The 23051-nt window shown below is 35.8% G+C and overlaps 1 protein-coding gene across 1 annotated transcript in view; it reads right to left on the bottom strand.

Annotated features, from left to right (window-relative positions):
• LOC145678735 (C3 and PZP-like alpha-2-macroglobulin domain-containing protein 8) overlaps nucleotides 1–23051 on the bottom strand; it is a 1617316-nt gene that overhangs the window by 991447 nt on the left and 602818 nt on the right. The window contains exon 4 of the mRNA XM_081749186.1: nucleotides 11535–11704. Coding sequence (XP_081605312.1) covers nucleotides 11535–11704 — 170 coding nt within the window. The remainder of the gene's footprint in view (nucleotides 1–11534; nucleotides 11705–23051) is intronic.

Here is a 23051-nt window from a genome sequence, read left to right as displayed (position 1 = left end):
ATGTTCACCCAGCAATAAGCCGACGTTGCGTGCCGTATGCGGTAAGACATTGTATTCAGGGGTGCCAACAAGGGGGGTTATGACGCAAACTGCGTCATTGAAATATTTGAGGGGGGTTAAAATCTATATAAATATGTTTGAGGGGGTGTAAAATTAATCGAAAAAGTTTTTTTTTTTTTTTCATGGAAGAACACCTACGGATAGACAATTGAGGGGGAGTGCGTCATGGACATGAGGTGGAGTGGGCACCACTGTTGTATTGATACAAAATTGACTCATTCATGAAGTGTAGACGGAACAACAAGCGTCAGAACCACATATATACAATGATGGTTGGTCAGCTTCATCAACCTTTTTAGATTCTTGAATTGTTTCGAGGAAGATGTTGACTTTTAGTCAAGTAGCTACTGCTTCAGAAACAATCATTTGGGTATCAGCGTTTATACGCCATTCTCTTCAGGATGAAACAAGCTTTTAAACAGAATGACGCAAATGGGTGCGTAATGTTCAGAAGAAGGGAAATTTTCCTCTATATAATCCCTTCTTTTGAAATTTTGTTCCCTCTGAAGTGGCTCCATCTACTTGTATTCGAATATAATGTACCTTCAAATATACTGCGCCTATACGTAATTCGTGTGCCAAGTTTCATTGCAATTCTTAGAATAGTTAGAGGGGATAAACTATTTCTCAATCCTGTTTGACAATTCCAAGTTTCATGTATAAATAGGGAAGCACAGAGTATATAAAATAAAAGTTTCCAAACACAGTACTATTTTTCCGATTTGATTTAATTTGATTTTTAGTTTAAGGTGGATCACCTCCGGAAGTCAGTATTTCCTTAACTACTACGCAATTAAACGTTATATATTATAAACATTGTACTATAAGATAAAGTTATGTTTCAGCTACAACACAGGGCACTGATTCATTTGGTTGTATCTTCTCATATCGAGAAAGGTAACAAATAAAAGAAAATATTCGATTCGTTTCACAATGAGCACACAAGATAGCACTTGCTGTTAGATCTTACTAGAAGTACTCAATTTTATGAAATGTTTATTTGAATGTGTAAAGTATTTTAAAGTAACGATCTTGTTACAAAATAGATATATTGTTTGACCGTTTTTCGTTTTATGTTTCACATTTTATTTAAATATTAATTTACATTTAAGGAACTAGATTTTGAGAATAAAGTCGCGCAGAACGCCATTATACGGCGTTGCCAAATTTGTATGTTTAATTCCTGGATTCTAGCATTGCAGTTCGAGAAGCGGAACTTAGCTGTGAATTGCGGTAAGGGTCGAAAACTAAGTATCCAAGTAGAATTCCATGATTACTTCTTTTATTATCTGGCACCGGTAAACACTCGAAACTACCTGGCAACGCCGCACTATTCAAGTAGCGTTTAGCATAGCACGGAGAACACCTATTGATCCACCTTAATGTCTCTTTCAGCAGAGAGGCTGTATGAGACGCGGACATATAGCTTAACGTGTGAACCGAATCACATGAGTTCCTGCCGAGAATTGAACTCGGGTCTCTTATGCCAAAGACGCGTACGCTAACCGTTTAGCAACGAAGGATCTCCTATTTAGTACAGTATCATGTCTCACAGTCACTCCCTTCGGAATGAAACAAGTTTCATGCGCGTGCACTCATAATGTATGAAAAGAGAAACATTTGGGATAAATGGGGAAATTTCCTCCCCAAATATTCCTTTTTTTTAAACTTGGTCTCAGCAGGAGCAGTCCCGGTTACATGTGCTCAAATATTATTTACCTTCAAAAATACTGCTACCTATATATAAATTGTGTGTCTAGAATCGTTGTGATGTGTAGAATATTTGCGAGGGAAAAGTATTTCTCAGTCCTGTTTTACAATGCAAATGAGATACTACCAGAGAACCAAAATCAGTGACATCACTCTTATTCTTCTACTATACCACGGATTACACTCAAATTACCTAATCCAATCACAGTTGTTAATGAAAATATAAGAAACACATATAAATAACAGCTAGAACAACACTCACTTCGATAAATCGGTAAACTAATGAATGATATTAGACGGCAATGGAAACGGAATGAAGTAAACCTCGCGACAGCTGAACCAGTGTCAAAAGTCAGCCAGGTCTCTTGTCAAACATGGTAGAGACTTTCATGATATTGCAGTAGAGAATACCATACCACTTGGTGTTCCATACGTCGAGTACTTGATACTATTCCATCTGCAGACGTCTATCGTGCGCAGTCAGAAGCAGTGTGAGACAAACATTCTTCACACCAGATAACATCGATTTGTCCGTGCGCACACTGGTCACTTGCAACGCTAACAATTGGTGTATCAATGACAGCATATGTGCTCTTGGTCGGTAGTGTTGCAAGATCGTCAAAAACTTTCACTTCATGTTCTCCTTCGTCGAATTAAACACTCTATATTTGCAATATTGTGACTACTAGAGCCAACATAATGGAAAAAGATGATTCATAATCTTGATATGCTCAATTATTCCAGAATCGAAAGTAAAAAACTGGTGTACCTCTCCAACGAGGAATATGCCAACCACCGGAAACAGAAAATCGAGCAAAAACACTTTTACTAGGATTCCGTTATAAGAATTCAAAAAATATAGAAGTTGATTTCGGATATCGCGTTTCCTGGTTCGCTCTGGATTGGAACCCCTGAAGGCAATTATGGTGATTTTATATGTTATACTATACAGCGTTTCTTAAAGAATAGATTGTAAATGACGTAAACTATATAGGAGTAGACTTGCAACTAAGCGTACATTCACCTTTAAAATTATCTGTATATATATATATATATATATATATATATATATATATATATATATATATATATATATATATATATATATATATATATATATAGCGGCGATCCTTAAGATTAGGTCAACATTGTGATTACTATTATTCGGGATTCTAACACCAACTTCCATCTGATTCAGTTCGGCATACATTTGGCTCGAACTCAAAATATTCTTTATAGGTGGAATCCATATATACAACCACTTGTCGACTCTATATTCATATCAGCCATCTCATACATATCAGACAATATATTTGGTCTAGGAATTAATTCGTGCGGTTGGTACGCACACATTGAAGCTGTAGTACAAACACAAAATACATAAATACCTTAAGAAAAATATTGTCCATCGCTAGCCACCACTTTCGCCCATCTGTCAGGCAATGTACGGATTCCGTGGCGAAAGAAGTCCTCATCCTTGGAAGCGATCCAGTCAGAGACCCATGTTTCGATATCTTCTGAAGAAGTAAACCGCTGTCCAATCAAATCGTTGTTCATGCAATCGAACAAGTAGTAGTCCGAAGGAGCAACGTCTGGTGAATACGGCGGGTGGGGTAAAACTTCCCATCCGACATTTTCTAAATAGGTTTTGACCGGTTTCGCGACATGTGGGCGAGCGTTATCATGTAGAACAATAAGTTTATCATGTCTGTTCTCCCATTCTGGTCGTGTTCTGGCCAGAGCTTGCTTCAAACGCATTAATTGTCGTCGATAACGTTCTCCATTCATAGTTTCACCCGGTTGCAGCAGCTCATAGTACACCACATATCCCACCATATGCACAGCATAACCTTTGCACAGTGAATATGTCGTTTTGGTTGTAATGGACCTGGTTCACCTGGTTTCACCCAGGCCTTTTTTCGTTTAGGGTTCTCGTAATGGATCCACTTCTCATCACCCGTAATAATTCGATGCAGAAACCCCTTTCTGCTCTGTCGTTGAAGCAGCAATTCGCAAATGGTTTTTCGTCTTTCAACGTCTCTGTCTTTCAATTCATGTGGAACCCAATGTGACATCTTTTGAATCATTCCCATGGTTTTCAAGCGTTTGGAGACTGTTGTTTGATCAACGCCTAATGCTGCTGCAAGTTGTTCCTGCGTTTGACACGAATCCTGCTCGAGCAATGCTGTCAATTCTTCGTCTTGAAATTTTTTTGGCTGTCCAGCTCGCTCTTGGTCTGCCAAGCCGAAATCACCACTTCTAAACCGTGCAAACCACTTCTGACACGTTCACTCAGCTAGAGCATGGTCACCATACACTTCCACCAAAATACGATGACTTTCAGTCGCACTTTTCTGCATGTTAAAGTAATGCAGCAGGACACCCCGCAAAAACACTTTATCAGGCACAAATTGCGCCATGTTCACTTAACTACAAACTGGTGTTGTTGACGCTTTAATCCACTGCCCTATACTACGAACGATACGCAATGACAGGGGTTTGCAACACATGTGTGGATACACGGAACTGTGGGACGCTCCGTTCGTTGCGCCATCTCTTGTCCACCCGCACGAATTAATTCCTAGACCAAATACAAATTTACGGTACACTACTTCAAGCCTCAACTAACAAAACAAAATACAGTTTCGACGTCATCACAAATAGATCATATTATATGCATTTTATTAACTTAATTGCATTTGTTTAATTTACATACGAACGCATGCATATATAAGTACGTATTAGATGATCACTTAGCACATCGTAAGGTGAGATGAAGTAGTTGAGGTGACCCGAAACTTATTTGTTCAGACATAGCTTCCATCTTATTCATGTCACAAGAAATACACAGGACACTGATCAATAATAATCATTAACAGGAATATACAAATTTTCTCAAGATTTATCAATCAGTGAACTACACAAATTTAACGTTTTTCACTATGTTCAGTTCGTCGTTGTATAATTAGATCTTTTTTTCTTATCTTATAATTTTCAATCAACAACAGTATATTCTTTTCTTCTCTTCTAATATGTTGGATTATAAACCTAACATCATAAATATATTTACAACAGTCGAAAACGGACATAATTATATTGTAGAATATTACAATAATCAGGTTTATATATATATTCATAATTTTAAGGAAATAGATTAAATAATAAGTCAAATTTTAAATGTTAAAATAAACGAAATCTCTTCTAGAATGATATAGATTTATGGCCTTTCTGAACATAAAACATCTTTGGAAATAAACAATAATTCTCCAAGTTAAATTTTTCTTCTTATGTAAATAACTATTACGGGAGATGAAATGACACTATTTAGTGAAGCGCTAAAATGTCTGTAACGGAGCGAGGCCAAAATTTGGTCCGTTACAGATTTGCCGGCCCATCATAAAAAAAATTATAAAATAATGTTTTATAATTTTTTTCAAAGTTTCATTCGTTCTGAATTACATTGGGCATTAAAGGGTTAACCTAGGTTCAAAGAAACTGGCAATATCTCGAATTATCATTTGTTTAAGAAACCGTAATTCCTAATCCCTAACCTACATTACAATCCCTAACCTACGTAAGTTACATACAATGCAAGTAAGTAAAGATTTCATCATTGCGGTTTACCTTAAACAACATGTAATCAACTATCCTACCATCTACTACATCTTTTTCACTAATTGACTTGACAAATTCTACGTCAATCTCTACTCATGTGTTAGACCACATTGATGTCATATTATACTTGACTAGATATAATAGAATTTACAATTAGCTTCATCTACGAAGTTCCTACCGTTATTTACATAATTACATCTTGAATAGACGAGTTATCTACATACTATATTAACACTATTTACAAAGTTTTACATCTCGCCATATGTACTTTTTTCTTTCTTTTCCTCTTCTGTACACAGTACCAAACCAGTCTTTTCAAAATGTTCACAGCTGCTATTAACTCTTCAATGTCCGTCTTATTTCTCAAGCAACTGCATCCCCTAGCTTTCTGTTTTCTCCACTTATGTTCATATTTAGATAGAGCAGACTTCTTCCTATTTTGTTTCTTCATTGGTTTTCCTTTCCAGTGTCGTCCTTTCTCCTTCCAGACACCGTGCTGTTTTTTCCCGACTTCTCTCCCTTCTTCCTTCGAAAACATACATGTCCTTTTAGATTTTATTTTCTGCCTTTTTCGACTACGGCTCAATTCCTTCCACGGATTTTCTCGGATTCCGCTTCTCTTCCTCCTTCGATGTCTCTTAACAATGTCATACCATCTTTTTCTTGTTTTCTTTCGGAGTTTCAGTCTCACTGAAGTTAGCAATTTTGTTCTTTGTGTTTCACAGGCTCTCTCACATAAATTCTTCTTATCTTTCTTCTTCATCATCCACGGGTTTCTAGTTTCACACTGTCCCTTAACCTCTTTCGAGACCTCTGAACAAGTTTTCTTATTGAAGCCTGACTTTATCATCCTTTCACTGGATTTGATAGTATCCTCCTTCTCCGCTTCCTTCCATTCCTTGATTTCTCTCCTGGTTTCATCCTGGACCCTTTTTATCACTTCCATAATATTTCTCATACCGGCGAATTCCGAAAATTTTTCATCAAGCCGTTTATCCAACCATTCTGCCAAGAATCTTAATTCAGGTGACACTTGTATACTTCCAGATAATGCTGCGTTTGTAGACCTCCGAGGATCACAATTACATCTGTATTTGACCTGGGTTTCAATATTCCCAGAAACAGTCTTTTTATCTTTAGATTCTGTCATTCTGACATTAACTAGCTGGTTCCCCAACAACTTTTTTCTCCCCATATACCAAAATAATGAGTTGATTACATTTGAAGGTGAGGTAAAGAAGAATAAGTTGAGGGGACCCGTAACTAGTTTACTCACACATATTTATTATTATCTCCATGTCACAATAACGTTATTTTAACTATATCCAGTCGTTAACAAACTAGATCCATTTAATTTTTCTTCTTCTAATCAACAACAGTATATCTCTTTCCTTCTTTTCTTCGAACAAGTTAGAACATAGTCATAGTCATAACATTCTACATAGGTCTGCTATTATTAAAAGGGAACATTAAATTATACCATATGACAATATTCAAATACATGAAAATATTCATAAGTAAAAAGGAAAGAGATTCAATAATAATTATAATTGTTAAATGTTAAAAATAATCCGAATCTATATATTTATAGCCTTTCTGCATATAAAACATCTTTGCCACAAAATAAATAATTCTACAAATCCTTTTTTTTGTCATAGAACTATCTATTTTAGGAGATGAAAACTATGTTATTTGTTAAAACATTAAAAACGTCTGTAAGTAACAAAGTCTAAAATTTTGGTCCGTTACAGATTTGCCGGCCCATCGAAAAAAAATTTAATATGATTAAATTTTTTTCTTGGTCCTTAAAGGGTTAATAGACCCTCACGTTATCAGCCCTTTTATAACGTGACATTAGTTCAGCTCGATAATCATGCGAAGGATTAAATTTCCTAAGATTTCTAAAATTTCTGAAACTACTAATTTTACTCTTAAATCTTCGAGCAACGCACAATTTCTAGGCAACGTCGTAACTACATATGGTCCCGTAAAATTTTATAATTCATGTTTCCTCATTTTGAAAAAAAAACAAACAGTAACGTTTGACATATAAATGCTATCACATCTAAATAATAAAATAATAGGAAACAATTTTCGGTCAATAACTTCATGGGGCATTGAAGTGTTGTTATATCGAAACAATGAGGTAATAGGAAACAACGAACTATTACCACAATCAACCTTAACTTAACCTAAGGATTAGCAGTTAACTATTTTAGCGTCGCATTGTACTCAGAGAAATCTCAACAATTCATATAACAGTTCTCAAGATTAATATAAGAAAGCTGTCAATCAGATCGATTAAACAACTTATATCTAACAATCAGACTTGGCATAATATCAAACGCTAATGTTGTCACCTACATTTCTCCATCGATGTTGCAAAATAAGATTTATCAAATTATTGGGTAACAACATAATACATCAGGATCAACCAAATTAGGTTCAGAATACAGAATAACTATTTACATTTTCAGAGCATCTGCCCTATAGTATTATTATTGGCCATTGCCATGACGTACTAAATGAAACTAAGATAAACATAACAAAGATAAACCTAACAAACCAAATAACGTAAACATTAAATCACAAAATATTCACTTACAAGGATACAGCTCTTTTTTCGCTTTCTATTATACTTAGCTCCAATTCTTAGAGGGAATTTTTTCCTCCTCTTCCTTTTCCTCATGATTCCTCTTACGTTTGACGTCTTTCGGAAATGGTATCTTCCATACTGTAATCTTCTATATGCATTAATTAGGTAACTCCATCGGGCAATTATTTTCATTTTCTTCCGTTTCTTGTTTCTTCTTTTCACCTTGATTTGGATAATTCTAAACCGGCGTAATCTCTCAATCTTCTTTCTCTTCTTCATCACATTCTTTTGGAACACTCTCACATCCGGTGATTTTCTTCTTGTTTCTTTACGACGCCTGTATTTTCTTGACTTCTTCCTTTTCTGACTAATGTATGTTCTGTATCCTTTTCTTCTTTTTCTTTTCCAACTACGTTGAAGTTTGACATCTTTTACATTTTCACTTTTCCATCTTATTCGTTTTCGATTTCTTTCATGTCTGATTCCTTCTAGAGCTGTTCTTTTTCTTGAAATTCGCCATTTCATTCTCCGATTCAACCATTCATGATGACACTCTACAAATTTCACTTCAGTCTCAACTCCGTCCTTGATGTCCAAATTTTGTCTCTCAATTTCGTATTCGTTAATTACTTCCTCTTTTCCTTCCTGAGATCACTATTTTTCATCATCATCTTTCCTTCCAGTTCCACTTTTTCATTTCTTTGCGATTCTTTCCATTCATTAATTTCTCTCCTGGTTTCATCCTGACTTCTCTTAATTTCCTCCATTAGAATCTTCATACCACCGAATACGGAAAACTTTTCTTCCAAACGTTTATCCAGCCATTCCATTAGCACCTTTTGACCGAGTCATCTTTTCTTCATTGCACGGGTTCCTCAACTTTCCTCTCACCATTGTGTACGTGTTAATAACACATCTCATCTCACCACACAGCGGTTAATTTCCATCTAAAGAACTGCAGCGCCATCTAGCGACAATACTGGCTTTGGGTCGCCATTTTATAACATACTCTCTTCTCATTAGACAACATAGAGAATTGTTACATCAAATAAAGGGTTCAGGACATCGCTTCACCAAGTTCGTCTTAGAGTATAATCCCTAACTGTAGTGACGATAATCTATATTCGTAGTACAAGGCGTTTTCGTTAGACAAAGCAGGTCGACGTCAGCATAAAATAAATCAGTCTGGAAGTGTGTAGTCGTATAATAACTTTCCACCTGTACGGAAGGAGAGTATAGTGACAAGGTCAACAGAGTGATTATTCAAATACATTGGATTCAACACCTTTCATTCTATTCAGTTCGGCATAACATCGGCTCGAACTTGAATTATTATTTATACGTGGAATCCACCTGTAGTATCACTAGTCGACTCTCATATATCTCCTTCAGCCATCCAGTACACGTTAGGAAATATATACACATATCTACACTACTTCAGGATTCTATAAATCAAAAGAACAACAGCTTCAACGTCAAAACTTAATTTCCTTACTTGCATTTTATTACGCCTGTATATAGATATACCAAAATAATGAGTTGATCACATTTGAAGGTGAGGTAAAGAAGAATAAGTTGAGGGGACCCGTAACTAGTTTACTCACACATATTTATTATTATCTCCATGTCACAATAACGTTATTTTAACTATATCCAGTCGTTAACAAACTAGATCCATTTAATTTTTCTTCTTCTAATCAACAACAGTATATCTTTTTCCTTCTTTTCTTCGAACAAGTTAGAACATAGTCATAGTCATAACATTCTACATATGTTTGCTATTATTAAAAGGGAACATTAAATTATACCATATGACAATATTCAAATACATGAAAATATTCATAAGTAAAAAGGAAAGAGATTCAATAATAATTATAATTGTTAAATGTTAAAAATAATCCGAATCTATATATTTATAGCCTTTCTGCATATAAAACATCTTTGCCACAAAATAAATAATTCTACAAATCCTTTTTTTTTTTTTTTTTTTTTTGTCATAGAACTATCTATTTTAGGAGATGAAAACTATGTTATTTGTTAAAACATTAAAAACGTATGTAACTAACAAAGTCTAAAATTTTGGTCCGTTACACCGTAATCATTCTTTCATTCGATTATTGTTACCACGATTTAATTTTATTGGCCAGCAGTATATTAGATATGTGTCTAAAGAGTAGTAATAGTCTCTTTTTAACTGAATGCATACCATTCCATGCCATTTTTCGAGTCAGGATAAAATAAGAACCATATTTGATGGACATTTTACACTTTCGTTTTCCTTTTCAACCTAAACCGATGGCTTATTTAATGTGCACAAATCATATAAGTTTATTTTCTAAAGTTTATACTATTCGGTGTATAGTTCATCTTGTTCTACATGTCTAGACTAACTTGGAACTGACAAGTGAGCTACGACCATTTGAAAATGTCCCTATTAATTCTGCATTTCTTAAATATCGACCCAATACCAACAATCTTCTTTTGCAGATTATGCTTGGTATGTAAAAGGTCAGATTTCAAAGTTTCATAGTTTTTGGAATGCATAAGCTATGATTGTATCTAGAAATAAATGAAGTGTCTTTCAATGTTATAAAACATTTGTTTCACAATATTTTGTCGACTAAATAGGTGGATGGATGGATGTGTGGATGAACAAGTCAATTAATTACTGTATATCAAAGAAGTGGAAGCACATATGACACAATAGACATAAAAATTTAACCGTTTGATATCGTTAGTCCAATTAATACCTGGAAATCTCACCAAATTCCACATTTGACATTTTTATAAAGGTATGCATTTCTTCTCTCAAAATGAAATTAAGGAATCCTTGTAGTATAGTTAAATTGCTTGAAATTATCCTTGACAAGCAAGTATTAAGGAACAACAATAAGTATTAAGCATTACTCTATACGGATCTAGTTGATCCTATTCACACTCATTGTAATCCAAACTTTTGTAGTAAAATGCAATATCTTTGTACTGTACATCATCCACTGTGACATACTATACAACTTCATTAATCATGAGAGTTTTAAAAAAAGGAAACGACAGACGAAATTTGTGTGTCAAGAGTATAGAAAATTTCTTGAAATATTTTGCGGAGTTACAGCAAGTCTATACTAACAAGAAAACACGTGCTCATCAACATGAGTTTATTTTCATTCTAGTGCCTGATATCTGGTTCTTAGATGTTTATTAATTTATGATCAATTTGAATGTATTTAGGAATATAAATTTAATATCGGTTTGTATTTTTTAAGACAGCAAAAGCATAAAAGATGAAGGGACAAAGCGCTTGGAAATAAGTAGATTGTGTTATAAAGCAATCAAAAATATTTCTGTCAAATTAAAACAAATCGTTAGCAAATATATTGCTATGATCTCGTTCTCACAGTACACGTTACCATAAGAGGATAAATACGGCTCATCTTATAATAATAAGAATAATAATGGATCATATTACTATTCGTAGATGTTTCTATTGGTATCAATTATTATTATTATTACTGGATATATTTTGGCATGGAACACAAGAGACACAATTACCTACCTTGAATTTCTTGTGTTGTTTCAGCAACAAGTTGAGTTACTTCTTCGACTTTGTCCGAGACAAGACGAACGGTCGCATTAACAGGTTCGCGTGCTGTACCATGCAATGTTAATAAGACAGCTGTTGTTTTACCAGGCACGGCAACCTCAGGTGCAACCACAGAAAAACCCCTGCAAAAGAACAGAGAAGATAATAAGCAAATGAAGATGTAAATGTGTTATTAGAAACATTCAACAAGTACGCAAAGTGAACAACTAAAAACAAAAATGACTTAAATTGTTCCATTCAGTACCACAGATATACCACAATTAACCAGTTTTAGGATATATATATATATACGTATATCGAACATTCTGCAAACTGGCATAATTTGAGAATTCACCTTTGGTATACTCATTGTTACATCTTATTTATGTCAGTGAAGAAGAAGTAACCTTCGATATCTACCGATGGAAGGTTATCGAATATCGAAATACGAAATTTTCTACGGCGTCATTTTTTTTTTTTTTTTTTTAATAAAGTATGCAAAATTTGAAAGATTTCCATATGAAGATTCAATTACGGTCTTTTAAACACGTGAAAATCATACTTTGTAAGTACGGACCTAAAACAGGACGCTTGAAAACAAAATCTCTAGTCCTCATCATTAACACCAGATCACTTGCCGTATATTAAAATATTCTTTTTCGTTTGACATATAATTTATAATGTTTAAATGATTTGGACAATTTTGAGATTTGCTTTATTACTGCCATAATTGTTTCGTTTTCCAATTATTTTATCCATAGAAGCTATTTGTTGGGTCTACCTAGGTAATAATACATATTGTAGAGTGGAGTAATCCTTCGCGATTTGGGGCAAAGAGAGTAAAAGAACATATATAGATGAAGGTATATGGTGTGAGGAAGACCTTCGTAAACGTTTGATGCCTAAGCTAGGAAATTTTTTCTAAACGTTTCTGGTCTGATCTTAGAAATATCAAGACTCCTTCAGAGAAGTAATGCTCCCGGAAGTAGGAACTAAATACACAGGTTTTGATTAGTTGGCGTTATCCGTTTCTCGCCACGGAACATATACATATAGCAGAAAGAAAAGGCCAGATGCTGTCGCCCCTCGTAGTCGAGCATGCTAGTAATGCAAGTCACTTCTGGCGTGGGTTCAAACGCGACTCAAGGAAAGCTTTTTTTAAAAAAAAAAATCATAACACTTTTTTCACTAAAATAAGATGAAATAATATTCAAAAAAGTGATTTACTTACGTTACGCGTGCACGTTTGCTATACGGATCCATAGTATAAATAGTAGTAGAAGTATTAGTATAAGTAGTAGTAAAAGGAACGGGTTAGGAGGCCGGCAGTTCTCATTTTGTTCCACCTTGACCCCCATAATATAAATTTAACCTCAGCTGCTACCTTGTGACCAACTTGAAACAGCTGGCTAGGGTAGCGCGGGAAAAAATACTTCCGGGAGTATTACTCTTCCGAAAGGGTACTGAAATATCGTACTGCTGATAATGAGCCGTTTACATGCATATAGTGTTATGTATGGAAGAAATAATGTTTCAATTATAACTGTCCAGCTGCGTCAGTTCGTTGAATTGCCATTTGAATCAATCAATGTACGTTGAGCTCGCATACTGCGTAACAATGCTGTAATTCATACGGATGTTGTTGCCAAGGCTGCAGCGCTGAATTTGAACTGTAAAGTGGATACTGTGTCACTCAAAGCCACAGTCTTTGGCTGTAGCCTTTGCTAAAAGAACCTTGTATTAGAGCATTGCCATGCAGTACGCAAGCTCAACTCACAGTAGCTGATTCAAATGACTGGCTCCAAGGAACTAACGTAGCTAGACAGCTGAAACTGATACATAATTTCTTCCATAGATGGCGCTATATGCTATAAAGGCTTAGCACCAATGCCGCGATATTTCACTGTCAAAGCGAAAAACTTGGAAATAATCTCGTATACCATTACTGTTACATCATAGAATAATTTTACCGAATCGCGCTATGTTGGCATTTATATACTAAAGGTGATCAAAGACATGCATGTAGATGAAGACGCAAGGCAACAAAAAGCCAATCACTACTGATCTAATGGCTAGTGCATGTACCTCTGTGTTTAATTTGACGCATTACGCTGGTTTGGATTCACACAACTGTAATTTCATGTCTCATATAGCCTTGGTGCTCAAATGGATCATTAAACATTAAAAAAATAATCATTAAAATTAGTCACGTATGCGGGATAACGTTCCTCTCCAATCACACGATCCGGGGAAATGGGAAGGAAGGAAATGACCCGAAATCTTTGTGTTAGGTAGTATCCTGGCGTTTTCCTGGTGTAAATAAGGAAAATCCAGGAAAAATCTCACTCAGGATGGCTCGCTTGAGGAAGCTGTTATTCCTTCTGGACCATGTGTCCGCAGCGGGAATCTGGGTCTATATGAGGAGGAGTTTAGATTTTTGGGCTCTCAGCATCTAAGGCCATTTAGCCCGTCACGTTTTGAGGGATAACGTCCCTCGGCGAGCACACTATCCGGAGAAAGGAAGGAAGCGGCCTGGGACCTATAAGTTAGGTACCACCCCGGCATTTGCCTGGTGTGAGTGAATAAAACCTAGGAAAACCTCATTCAGGGTGACTGGCCCGAAAAAGCGTATTACACTTTTTTGACCGTGTGCCCCACCGGGAATCGAACTTAGGACCGTTCGCACCGAAGGCGAGAGCGTTAGCGACTACGCTACGCGGAGCCACTGGGGCTATATGAGATAGAGATCTATGTATATATATATGTATATATATATATATATATATATATATATATATATATATATATATATATATATATATATATATATATATATATATATATGGCTCCGCATATGTATATATATATATATATATGTAAGTTGGGATCTGCAATGTGTTCAATAATCTCCCACTGGATATCAAACTCGGAACCTCGTACAATCAAAGGTGCACCCGCTATTCGCTAGATCAGTGTGCATGGCTACAAATTAATATTTAGGCAAATGACAGATTCAGACACAATTTTTATCATTAGTCATAATCACCAACCAATTTTGATTATCAAGTTTTTTTTTTTTTAATTTTTAACAAATTGCTAATGTAAAGAACTGTTAAACAAATTCAATCAACATTCCTAACTGAGGTTGATCTTAGTTCCTACCTGCTATGAAGCTTTCGGTTTCTTATAAGGTTAGTTAGTCTTAAAAGTGACGCCATCGTTCTACTTTTCTCTTGCTCGGAAGTCGTGTAAAGTAGGGGACATTGCTCTACTGTTAATTAGTCACACATGCTTGGTTCTTTGAGACTTCCAACCGAACCGAAAAGAGAGAGAGAAAAAAAGATATTTTATAATTCAAGTCAAAATCGAGTGTAATTGTCTGGATGGTTGAAGGTCCGTGACTAGCATTACCTGTTTTAAGTTCTATCATTTTCCTTTGATCATCTCTACTCGTATCATTTCCCATTTCATTTCTTTCTTTCTTCCATTTTCCCTTACTTCATTTTATTTCGTTTCATTTCTTTTTTTCCTTTTTCACTCTGTTCTTCAACTATTTGCTTTTTCTCCCTTTTCCTCCATCCACATTATCTTCGATCGTCCTTCGGTTGCAGTGTTGCCAACAAGTATGAACTAAATCATAATTTCCTGAGAATTTCATTCTTTTGTCAGGTGAAAGCAAATGTACAATCTTCTCTTCTTTGGAAAAGTGTATACCTTATCATGAACATACATACTCGTGAACACACGTAGACAATTATGCTGTGATTTCATTTTTCTTTAATAATCTCAATTGACCAATGAAACCTTCTGCTTAATTTCAATCTATACTTAATTCAAGCTGGGAGGAAACGGCAGTACCTCAAGGAAATCCACGGACACGATGTTATTCACCACCAACTTACTTGGGTGGGGGCCGAACCAGAAATAATAGAAGTAAGCACTCCACGGTTGAGCCCGTTGCCTTGCCACATTTGATTATATATTAATTCATTGTTCACCAATGATCAAGTATCTTTACCAAACCTAACAACGAATGATAAAATTTTACACAGTACATATACTAAATGTATGACATGACAATATAAATACATTAACAAAGTACTCAAAACAATAAATTATTACAATTATCTGCAGAATAACACAATTCAGCAGTTATAAATATTGAGTATGGAATATATATATATACTCTAACATAATTTGGAGGTAGTATCTCAGGGAGGAAGCTTTAGTAGCAAAACGAGCAGTTACACATGGAACGATCAAATTCTATTCCTTGCCGTACCGATCACAAAAGTCACTACCGTTTTGTGTAAAAGTTAAAAACTGGGTATTTTATAGTGCCTTTTCTCCAGTTATTCTAATTTCTGAATTTACCCGTAGACATATGTTTGTTCTTAGACTCTGATTCGCGAGATGAGTGAATGAAGTAGATGTTTGACGTAGACTCAAAGAACAAGGGGTGGGGTACTTCTTTAAGATGCCTGCACAAGATGGGCTTTTTTTTTTTTTTTTTTTTTTGGCAGGAGGACAAACGAACGAAAAATATTGGCCGTAGTAACACACAGGGATTTTTTGCTAGTGAATACATTTAGTCAATTATAGCACAAGAATCTATCAACCCTAACCGTATTAAATTCAAAATGCAAAAACACTAACACAAGAACTAACTAACTAACTCTATGGCTTATGGAACCCGAAGGTTCAATGCCGCGTTCACAAAAGCCCTTAGCCAACTGGATCCAGTTTCTACTTTGTATTCCTATCTGTGCGAGATCCATCTTAATATTGTCCTTTCATCTCCGCCTAGGTCTTCCTAATGGTCATTTTCCGATTGGTCTTCCAGTCGAGACTTTGAAAGCGTTTATACTTTCTTCCATTCTAGCTACATGACCCGCCCACCTAAGCCTCCTAGACTTGACGACCCTAACAATGTTGGGTAAACCGTATAAATTATGTAGTTCCTCGTTATGAAGTTTCCGCCATTCCCCATTCCCGTTTCTCTTGGGTCCGAATATTCGTTTCAGGATCTTCTTCTCAAATACTTTTAGTCTATATTCATTCCTCAGAGTAAGCGACCATACTAACATAAGAAGAATTACAAAATTTTATAATTTAAACTGATCATTATGTAAAACGAAAGCACTTATCACTGGCAAAGCATTTGCCAATTAAGTTAATGAATTACATTAACGTTCTGACAATAAATGCTAATGTGTCAATCTTCAATATTTGTTTTATTGTACTTATTAAAAATGTACTATAAGACATTCTCTCTTTTCATGTTTATTTTATTTGCAAAAATCGGTTTGAATTAGTGTCACTTTAATACTTTGAGAACGGGCTTTGCTTTCTTAGTTGACTGCTTTTTTTTATAGTGCTCTAGTTTAGTTAAAATGTGTCGGTTCTTTGCAAGAGAAGAAGATTTGTAGGAAAATTTTTAAAAAGGTACATTTGAAGCCTCTTCCTTCCCTTCCGATAAGTATTGTAATCACAATTAAATCATAAAATTCCAGCTCGATCCAAGTGCTAATAATGTTCCAAAATTCAGTTCAGTCGTTACAGTTGTTTCCCCCGATTGGTATACTGTTAATCCAAAATAAGAATTCGAAATGTTACTGAAACTGACCAGCTTCTCCTTTCAGTACTGGAATTTTCGAAAGTGCTGAGATTTGTGGTCACAATTTTTTAATGATTGATTTTTTTAAGTAAGGATTTGCATCTTCCTAACTTGAGGATCAGGTGAAATAGTCTATTTTTTCAAATATATTTTGATTCTTTCTTCCTCTCTCAGGACATGCACTTTAAACAAAATGAAATATTTTAAAAGTTTGGTTCGAGAGTAGTGTGCTATATTTAAAAATACATTTCAAACAGAGTCAGTTATTTTCTAAGAAGGTGGCGACGTACAAAGCACTTACGAGTTTTACATGACTAAAGATTATATGCTTTATTATTATTATTATTATTATTATTATTATTATTATTATTATTATTATTATTATTATTATTATTATTATTATTATTGTTATTGTGTATTACAAAAAAAAATTACAAATTGCTAACCGTAACATTAATAAAGGTCAAGCTGTAGTTTTCTTTGTGACAGAGTCAATAGATATTGGTCGAGCTGCTGGCAACACTGTTATTTGTGCGCCTGTTCCTACTCTTATTTCTAGCCGTCTTCATTTTATACAAATGAAACGGTTCGTTCATTTGGAATCGAAATTATCAATTCGAATCAAATGTTTGATTTTTCACATTCAGTTAGACAAGTAAAAACGAAGGCAAAAATTTGAAATTGAGAAAGAAAATGTACATTCAGCAATGTAGAATATAAATTTTTATTTTAAAAAAATGAAGATTTTCTTTTCTTTTTCCCCACTAAAGAGTCCTTGGTAGTATGAGGCAAGCACAGCATTCGTTTTTTTATTTTCTCACTAGTTAGCTCTCGGACTAATTTTCTATTTGCGTTTGTGTGTGTATGTGTGTGTGCGAGAGCATGGTTCTGGGAGATGGTCTACCGGAGTTGAGATCCGAGATGCGGAAATCAGAAAAAAAAGGGGGGGAGAGGACGCTGGAATTGAGAAATGCAAGGGAAGGGGTGAAGAGGCTTTGGTTAGGATTTGAAGATGATCGTCCAACTGAGACGGCGGCATTCACCTCACTTCCCACGGCTAGAAACAAACATGCAATCAAAGGTCCGCAGGAAATCCGTGTCGAATGCAGCAAACTGTTAGAAGCAAATATGGTCTCTAAAAAAATAGGATAACAGTGCTTGAATACTTTACATCGCAGGCCACTATTGCATCAATTTTGTACAGTTAAATGCCCCCTAAATGAAAATAGAATTTAGTAGAATTAGCAACTTGATTACTATCACATTTGCAAATAATAAGTTTAGCTGCGATTCTTAAACTGTGGTCCGCAGACAGCTCTAGATCGTTGAGTGAGTTGAGTACAGTCGGAGGCCCGAAACTAAAATTAAACTTTATTTAATTCATTAAGTTTTTGTCATTAATGAAGCTAGTATCAGAGGTAAAAGTGAGGGAGAACGTCGTACTCCCTATTTTCAAAAAAAAAAAAAAAAAAAAAAAGTCTATGGCGTCAACCCACTTTCTAAATAATTATAATGAGCAAAGACAGGCACGGGGAAGGGCGTGACATCAAGTGTGCTTTAACATTTTCAGATCCCCTGGCTAGTATTTGTAACTTTGTAACATAATGTTAAAAATAAACTTCAGATAGTGACAAATAAATAGTTCGCATCCATAGACGAAATATTTTCTTACTTCCTATTTATAAAACGGTAAGGGGACCACAATGCACATCATATCAAACATAATAAAGGAACTGCTAAAGCAGAGACTATAAGCCTTGGTGTGCAAAATCCAGGTAAGTTAATGTTTGTATTATAGACAAGATCAATACAACAGTATGCATAAATAAAGTATTCTTGTTGTTTTGTTTTTGAATCAGCAGCACAGTTCTCATTTTTTCTCTATTCTAAGTGGACTTTTTATTTTCTTGTAAAATTTTTACCTACACTTAGCATTATTTGGTTCTTATGTTTCAATAACGACTTTTCTCTGGGTATTCCTGCTCCTGTGAAGTGGAATGGTAAACAGCCATTTTATCTACCTCGAAAACTTACCCTATGCTTCCAACATTATATCAATAAGAGAATGGCAAAACATGACAATGTGTAGTTTAACAAGAAAATAAAAATACATATGTATGAATTAAATTTAAAATACTTTTAGTTCACTAGTGAAAACGAAGCTAAATAGTTATTTGTTTATTAAGCCATTATCAACTGTTTCCAGCATATAGATCTTAGTGTGACTCGCTACCGAAAGGAAAACCAACAAATGACCAAAAAGTGACAAATCATGAAATGAAATTAAAGCCGTCATGAGTTTTCCGTCCCATGGTTACGCTGGATAAGGCAAAGGAGACGATGATAATAATGATAATGAATGAAATAATGGGATGAAGAAAGCAGAGGAAATGGGAGAATCCCGAATCATGGGTACAACAGTAGTATATCTAAAAAATAAAACATCGACCACGGTATGGTTATGGTAGTTTGATTCTCGTTCTCTTCGTGTGGTTTACTAAGAAGATAAGCCATGTGTTTTTGATGTCAGAAGACCATAAAGTTAGAAATTATTAACCTAAACCCGTGATCGACAACATTTTTAGGTGGACAAAATAAAAGAAAGAAAGAACTTTAGATGGGATAATATAATTTAAAAGGTACGCTCAGTTTATAACCGGTTTTTTTTTTTCTTGTGGGTGTTACTGTGCGTAGCTTGGCGTCCGTGTCCCATCCTGTGATAGTATAGTCAGGGATAACGAGCAGTTGGGGAGATAAAGTCTCAGAGAGGGGCGGTTGCAACAAGCCTGGCAGTGTGGAGCTGGTGTCCCCAGTGGAGCAGCGCTGCATCATCAAATTCCTCCTGAAGGAAGGCGTGAAACGTGCGGAAATCTTCAGAAGATTAAGTGTACAATATGGCAAAGAACTCTGTCAGTCGCAAGTGTACGAGTGATGTTAAAAATACAAGGCAGGAAGATAATAAGTTCTCAATGTGGCTCGTACTCCACGCTGAGCTAATACAGACTACAAAACCATCATTTCTTCTGTGGAGCAATCGACTCATCAGTATGAGCAATTTGAGTGTGAAAACAAACATAGCATGGGATGTGTGGGAAAGGATCATTCATGAAGACCTTCACTTCCGGAAAATCACAGTCGGATCTGTCTCAAAAATGCTAACGTTCAAACAGAAGCAGTGTAGGGAAAACGTCTCGTCACAGCATCTACAGCGATTTCAGGGAGAAGGCAAAAGCTTTCTTGCAAAGACAATCATATGCGATAAGAGCTTGGTGTATGATTACACTCCGGAGTCAAAGCGATCCAGCATGGAGTGTGAAGGCATCCAGACTAGCTGCCGCCGAAAAAATTTAAAAGGTACAAATGTACACTTTTAAATTGATGTTGACTGTATTCTGAAGCAAAGACGGGGTGATATGCACTGATTTGCTGGCAAGCGAGGCCACAATCAATGCGGCGTACTACAGCAATATCCGCTGGATCAAAGTTAAAGAGGCTTTGAGAAGAAAACGGGCACAAACGGTAAAGAATGGCATCATCATCCTGCACGACAACGCGCGTCCTCATTCACCCTCGACAACGTTCATAGCTATCACCAAACTTTGTTGTGAAATCCTAGACCATCACCTGGATAGCTCCGATCTATCATCTTGCAACTACCATCTTTTTTGGTTCCCTAAAGGAACACTTGGGAGGTCAAATTTATACACCAACGACGAAGTCAAAACGTGTATGTGCTAAAATGGCTGAAAGATCGTCCCAAAGAATTCTATGCCGCAGCGATACGGGCACTCCCACACCGATGGGACAAATGTGTGCGTATACATTGGGAATACCTCGAAAAAGAATAGTAATTCATTCGCATGTTGTCTTCTCTATGTAACAGAAAGAAAGGAATTTTGGTTGTAATTTGTACATTTTACAAAAATCTTGCAATAGTAAGAAGCCATATTAATAATTAACGTTACTCATTGTCTGCTTCTAACCGAGATGCATTGATTCTGGGAAGTAAAGTTCAAAGGTCATCTGTCAGTCTATTTTAATGCAATTCTTTCGAGGTAACTCTAATCTTCTTTTCATTCATTTGATTAGAAATTATGTTTCAGGTCTGATAGGAACTTTCAGACTGTCGCATGTGGTCCACGAACCTTAGCTTCCCCATCACTGACCTTAAACGAATATAAATTCCGTGCGTATGCAACATCACAAATGAGCTCCCTCGTGGCTAAGCGGTTAGCGTACGCCCCCTTGGCGTGTGAGACCCGGGTTCAAATCCCGGGAGGAGCGCATGTGGTTTGGATTCCACGTTAATCAGTCCACGTCTCATATAGCCTCGCTGCTGAAAGGGATGCTAAACTAAAATCAACTCAACCCAACTCAACATCACAAATATTTTATTCAGTTTAATGTAACTGAAAAAAATAAGAATATAATTAATAACTTATCACTTGAAACGAGACATCATTAAAATAAAACTTAATCAATATTGGAATTGTCAAACTCGTAAACATATATTTGTTTATTTATAATCATCAAATACATTTTATTTTAAATATGCAGTACGTACAGTATTTTGTGCTATTGTTTGAAATATTTAAACAACTGGTGGTGGGTTTGTTCCTGATTAATATTGTTCGCTTGAGGGATTTTCGATTGGCAATGGCTACTCACTCATCTTTGTTGATGAAGCGTTGATGATGACCTAGTCCCATCAAAGCCGGAGTGAGTGTGTGTATGTGTGTGTCGCCCTGTGGAAAAGACCTGTTTTCGCAGTGCTTTTATTGACTACGCTTACAAACCTCCCCAAACAGTGTCGGCTCGAATTTGCTGAAGCATAAAATCTTTCTAGTAGACATGTCACAGGCAACGATAAATGAGAGAGGCAGATCGGCCAATGGAAAACTCGCAGATGCGTGTATATATTCGAATGTGTGCGTGTGTATGTGTTGTAGTGTTTCAAATTTAAACATAACTGAATGGTCCGTTGGTTTGCTAGGCAGTCGAGTTTATGAGAATTGAACATGTTGTCCATCTGCCATGAATATATTTTCTTTTTTGCTTTCTTTGTTCGCTAAATGTATTTTTGTTGTTATCCTAGATCTCCTGTGTGTTATGCAAATACCAAAAAATTCACACGTCTCAACTGGGTTTGACAGTTTAATTATCTCAGGGATTAGATACGAACTGATGTGATCAGTTGCGTGCATTAAATTTGTACCTTTCTACTTTACAAGTTCACAGGGTCGTCAAAAGTGTATAACTAGATTATTCTTTTTAATTTTCTAATTAACATTGCTGACTAGTTTTAGTATTTTTCTAAGAAAGCATTTATGTTTATCGAAGTTCACAATATTCTTTTAATTTGTCTTCCGCATTGTATCACATAATTAGCTGCTCGTATCAATGCCCAAACAATTACAACCACTTAAAATTCTTTGAGTTCTTCTGAAATGTTTATTGGTTCATCTCATAAACCTTCTTTTTTACTAATCCTATTCGCCTCCGGTGGGGACACTGTCGAAAAAATGAAAAGCTGTTTCAGGCTAATCATCTTGAGTGAGGTTTGCCTGGGTTTTTCACGTACACACCAGGTAAATGCCGGGATGTTACCTAACATAGAAATTTCTGGATGAGTCTTTCTATCTAATATAAATAAAATATAGAGTATTTTTTGTGTGTGTGTGTGTCTGTGTGCGGCCTGGGGACCAGACGAGTGGACCGAGAGTTACCAAATTTGGGTCACGGATACCTTGGTCCAGACCCCAGATATAGGGCGAAGCATTTTTTGTAAAATTTATAACCAGGGAAGTCTCGGGGGAGGCGTTTACCGGGACCGACCTGGGGATCAGACAAGTTGACCGAGAGTTACCAAATTT

Source organism: Thermobia domestica, chromosome 2, assembly GCF_964235325.1.
Source record: "Thermobia domestica chromosome 2, izTheDome1.hap1.1, whole genome shotgun sequence".
Taxonomy (NCBI): Eukaryota; Metazoa; Arthropoda; class Insecta; order Zygentoma; family Lepismatidae; genus Thermobia; species Thermobia domestica.
This window is presented reverse-complemented; position numbering and strand designations above follow the sequence as displayed.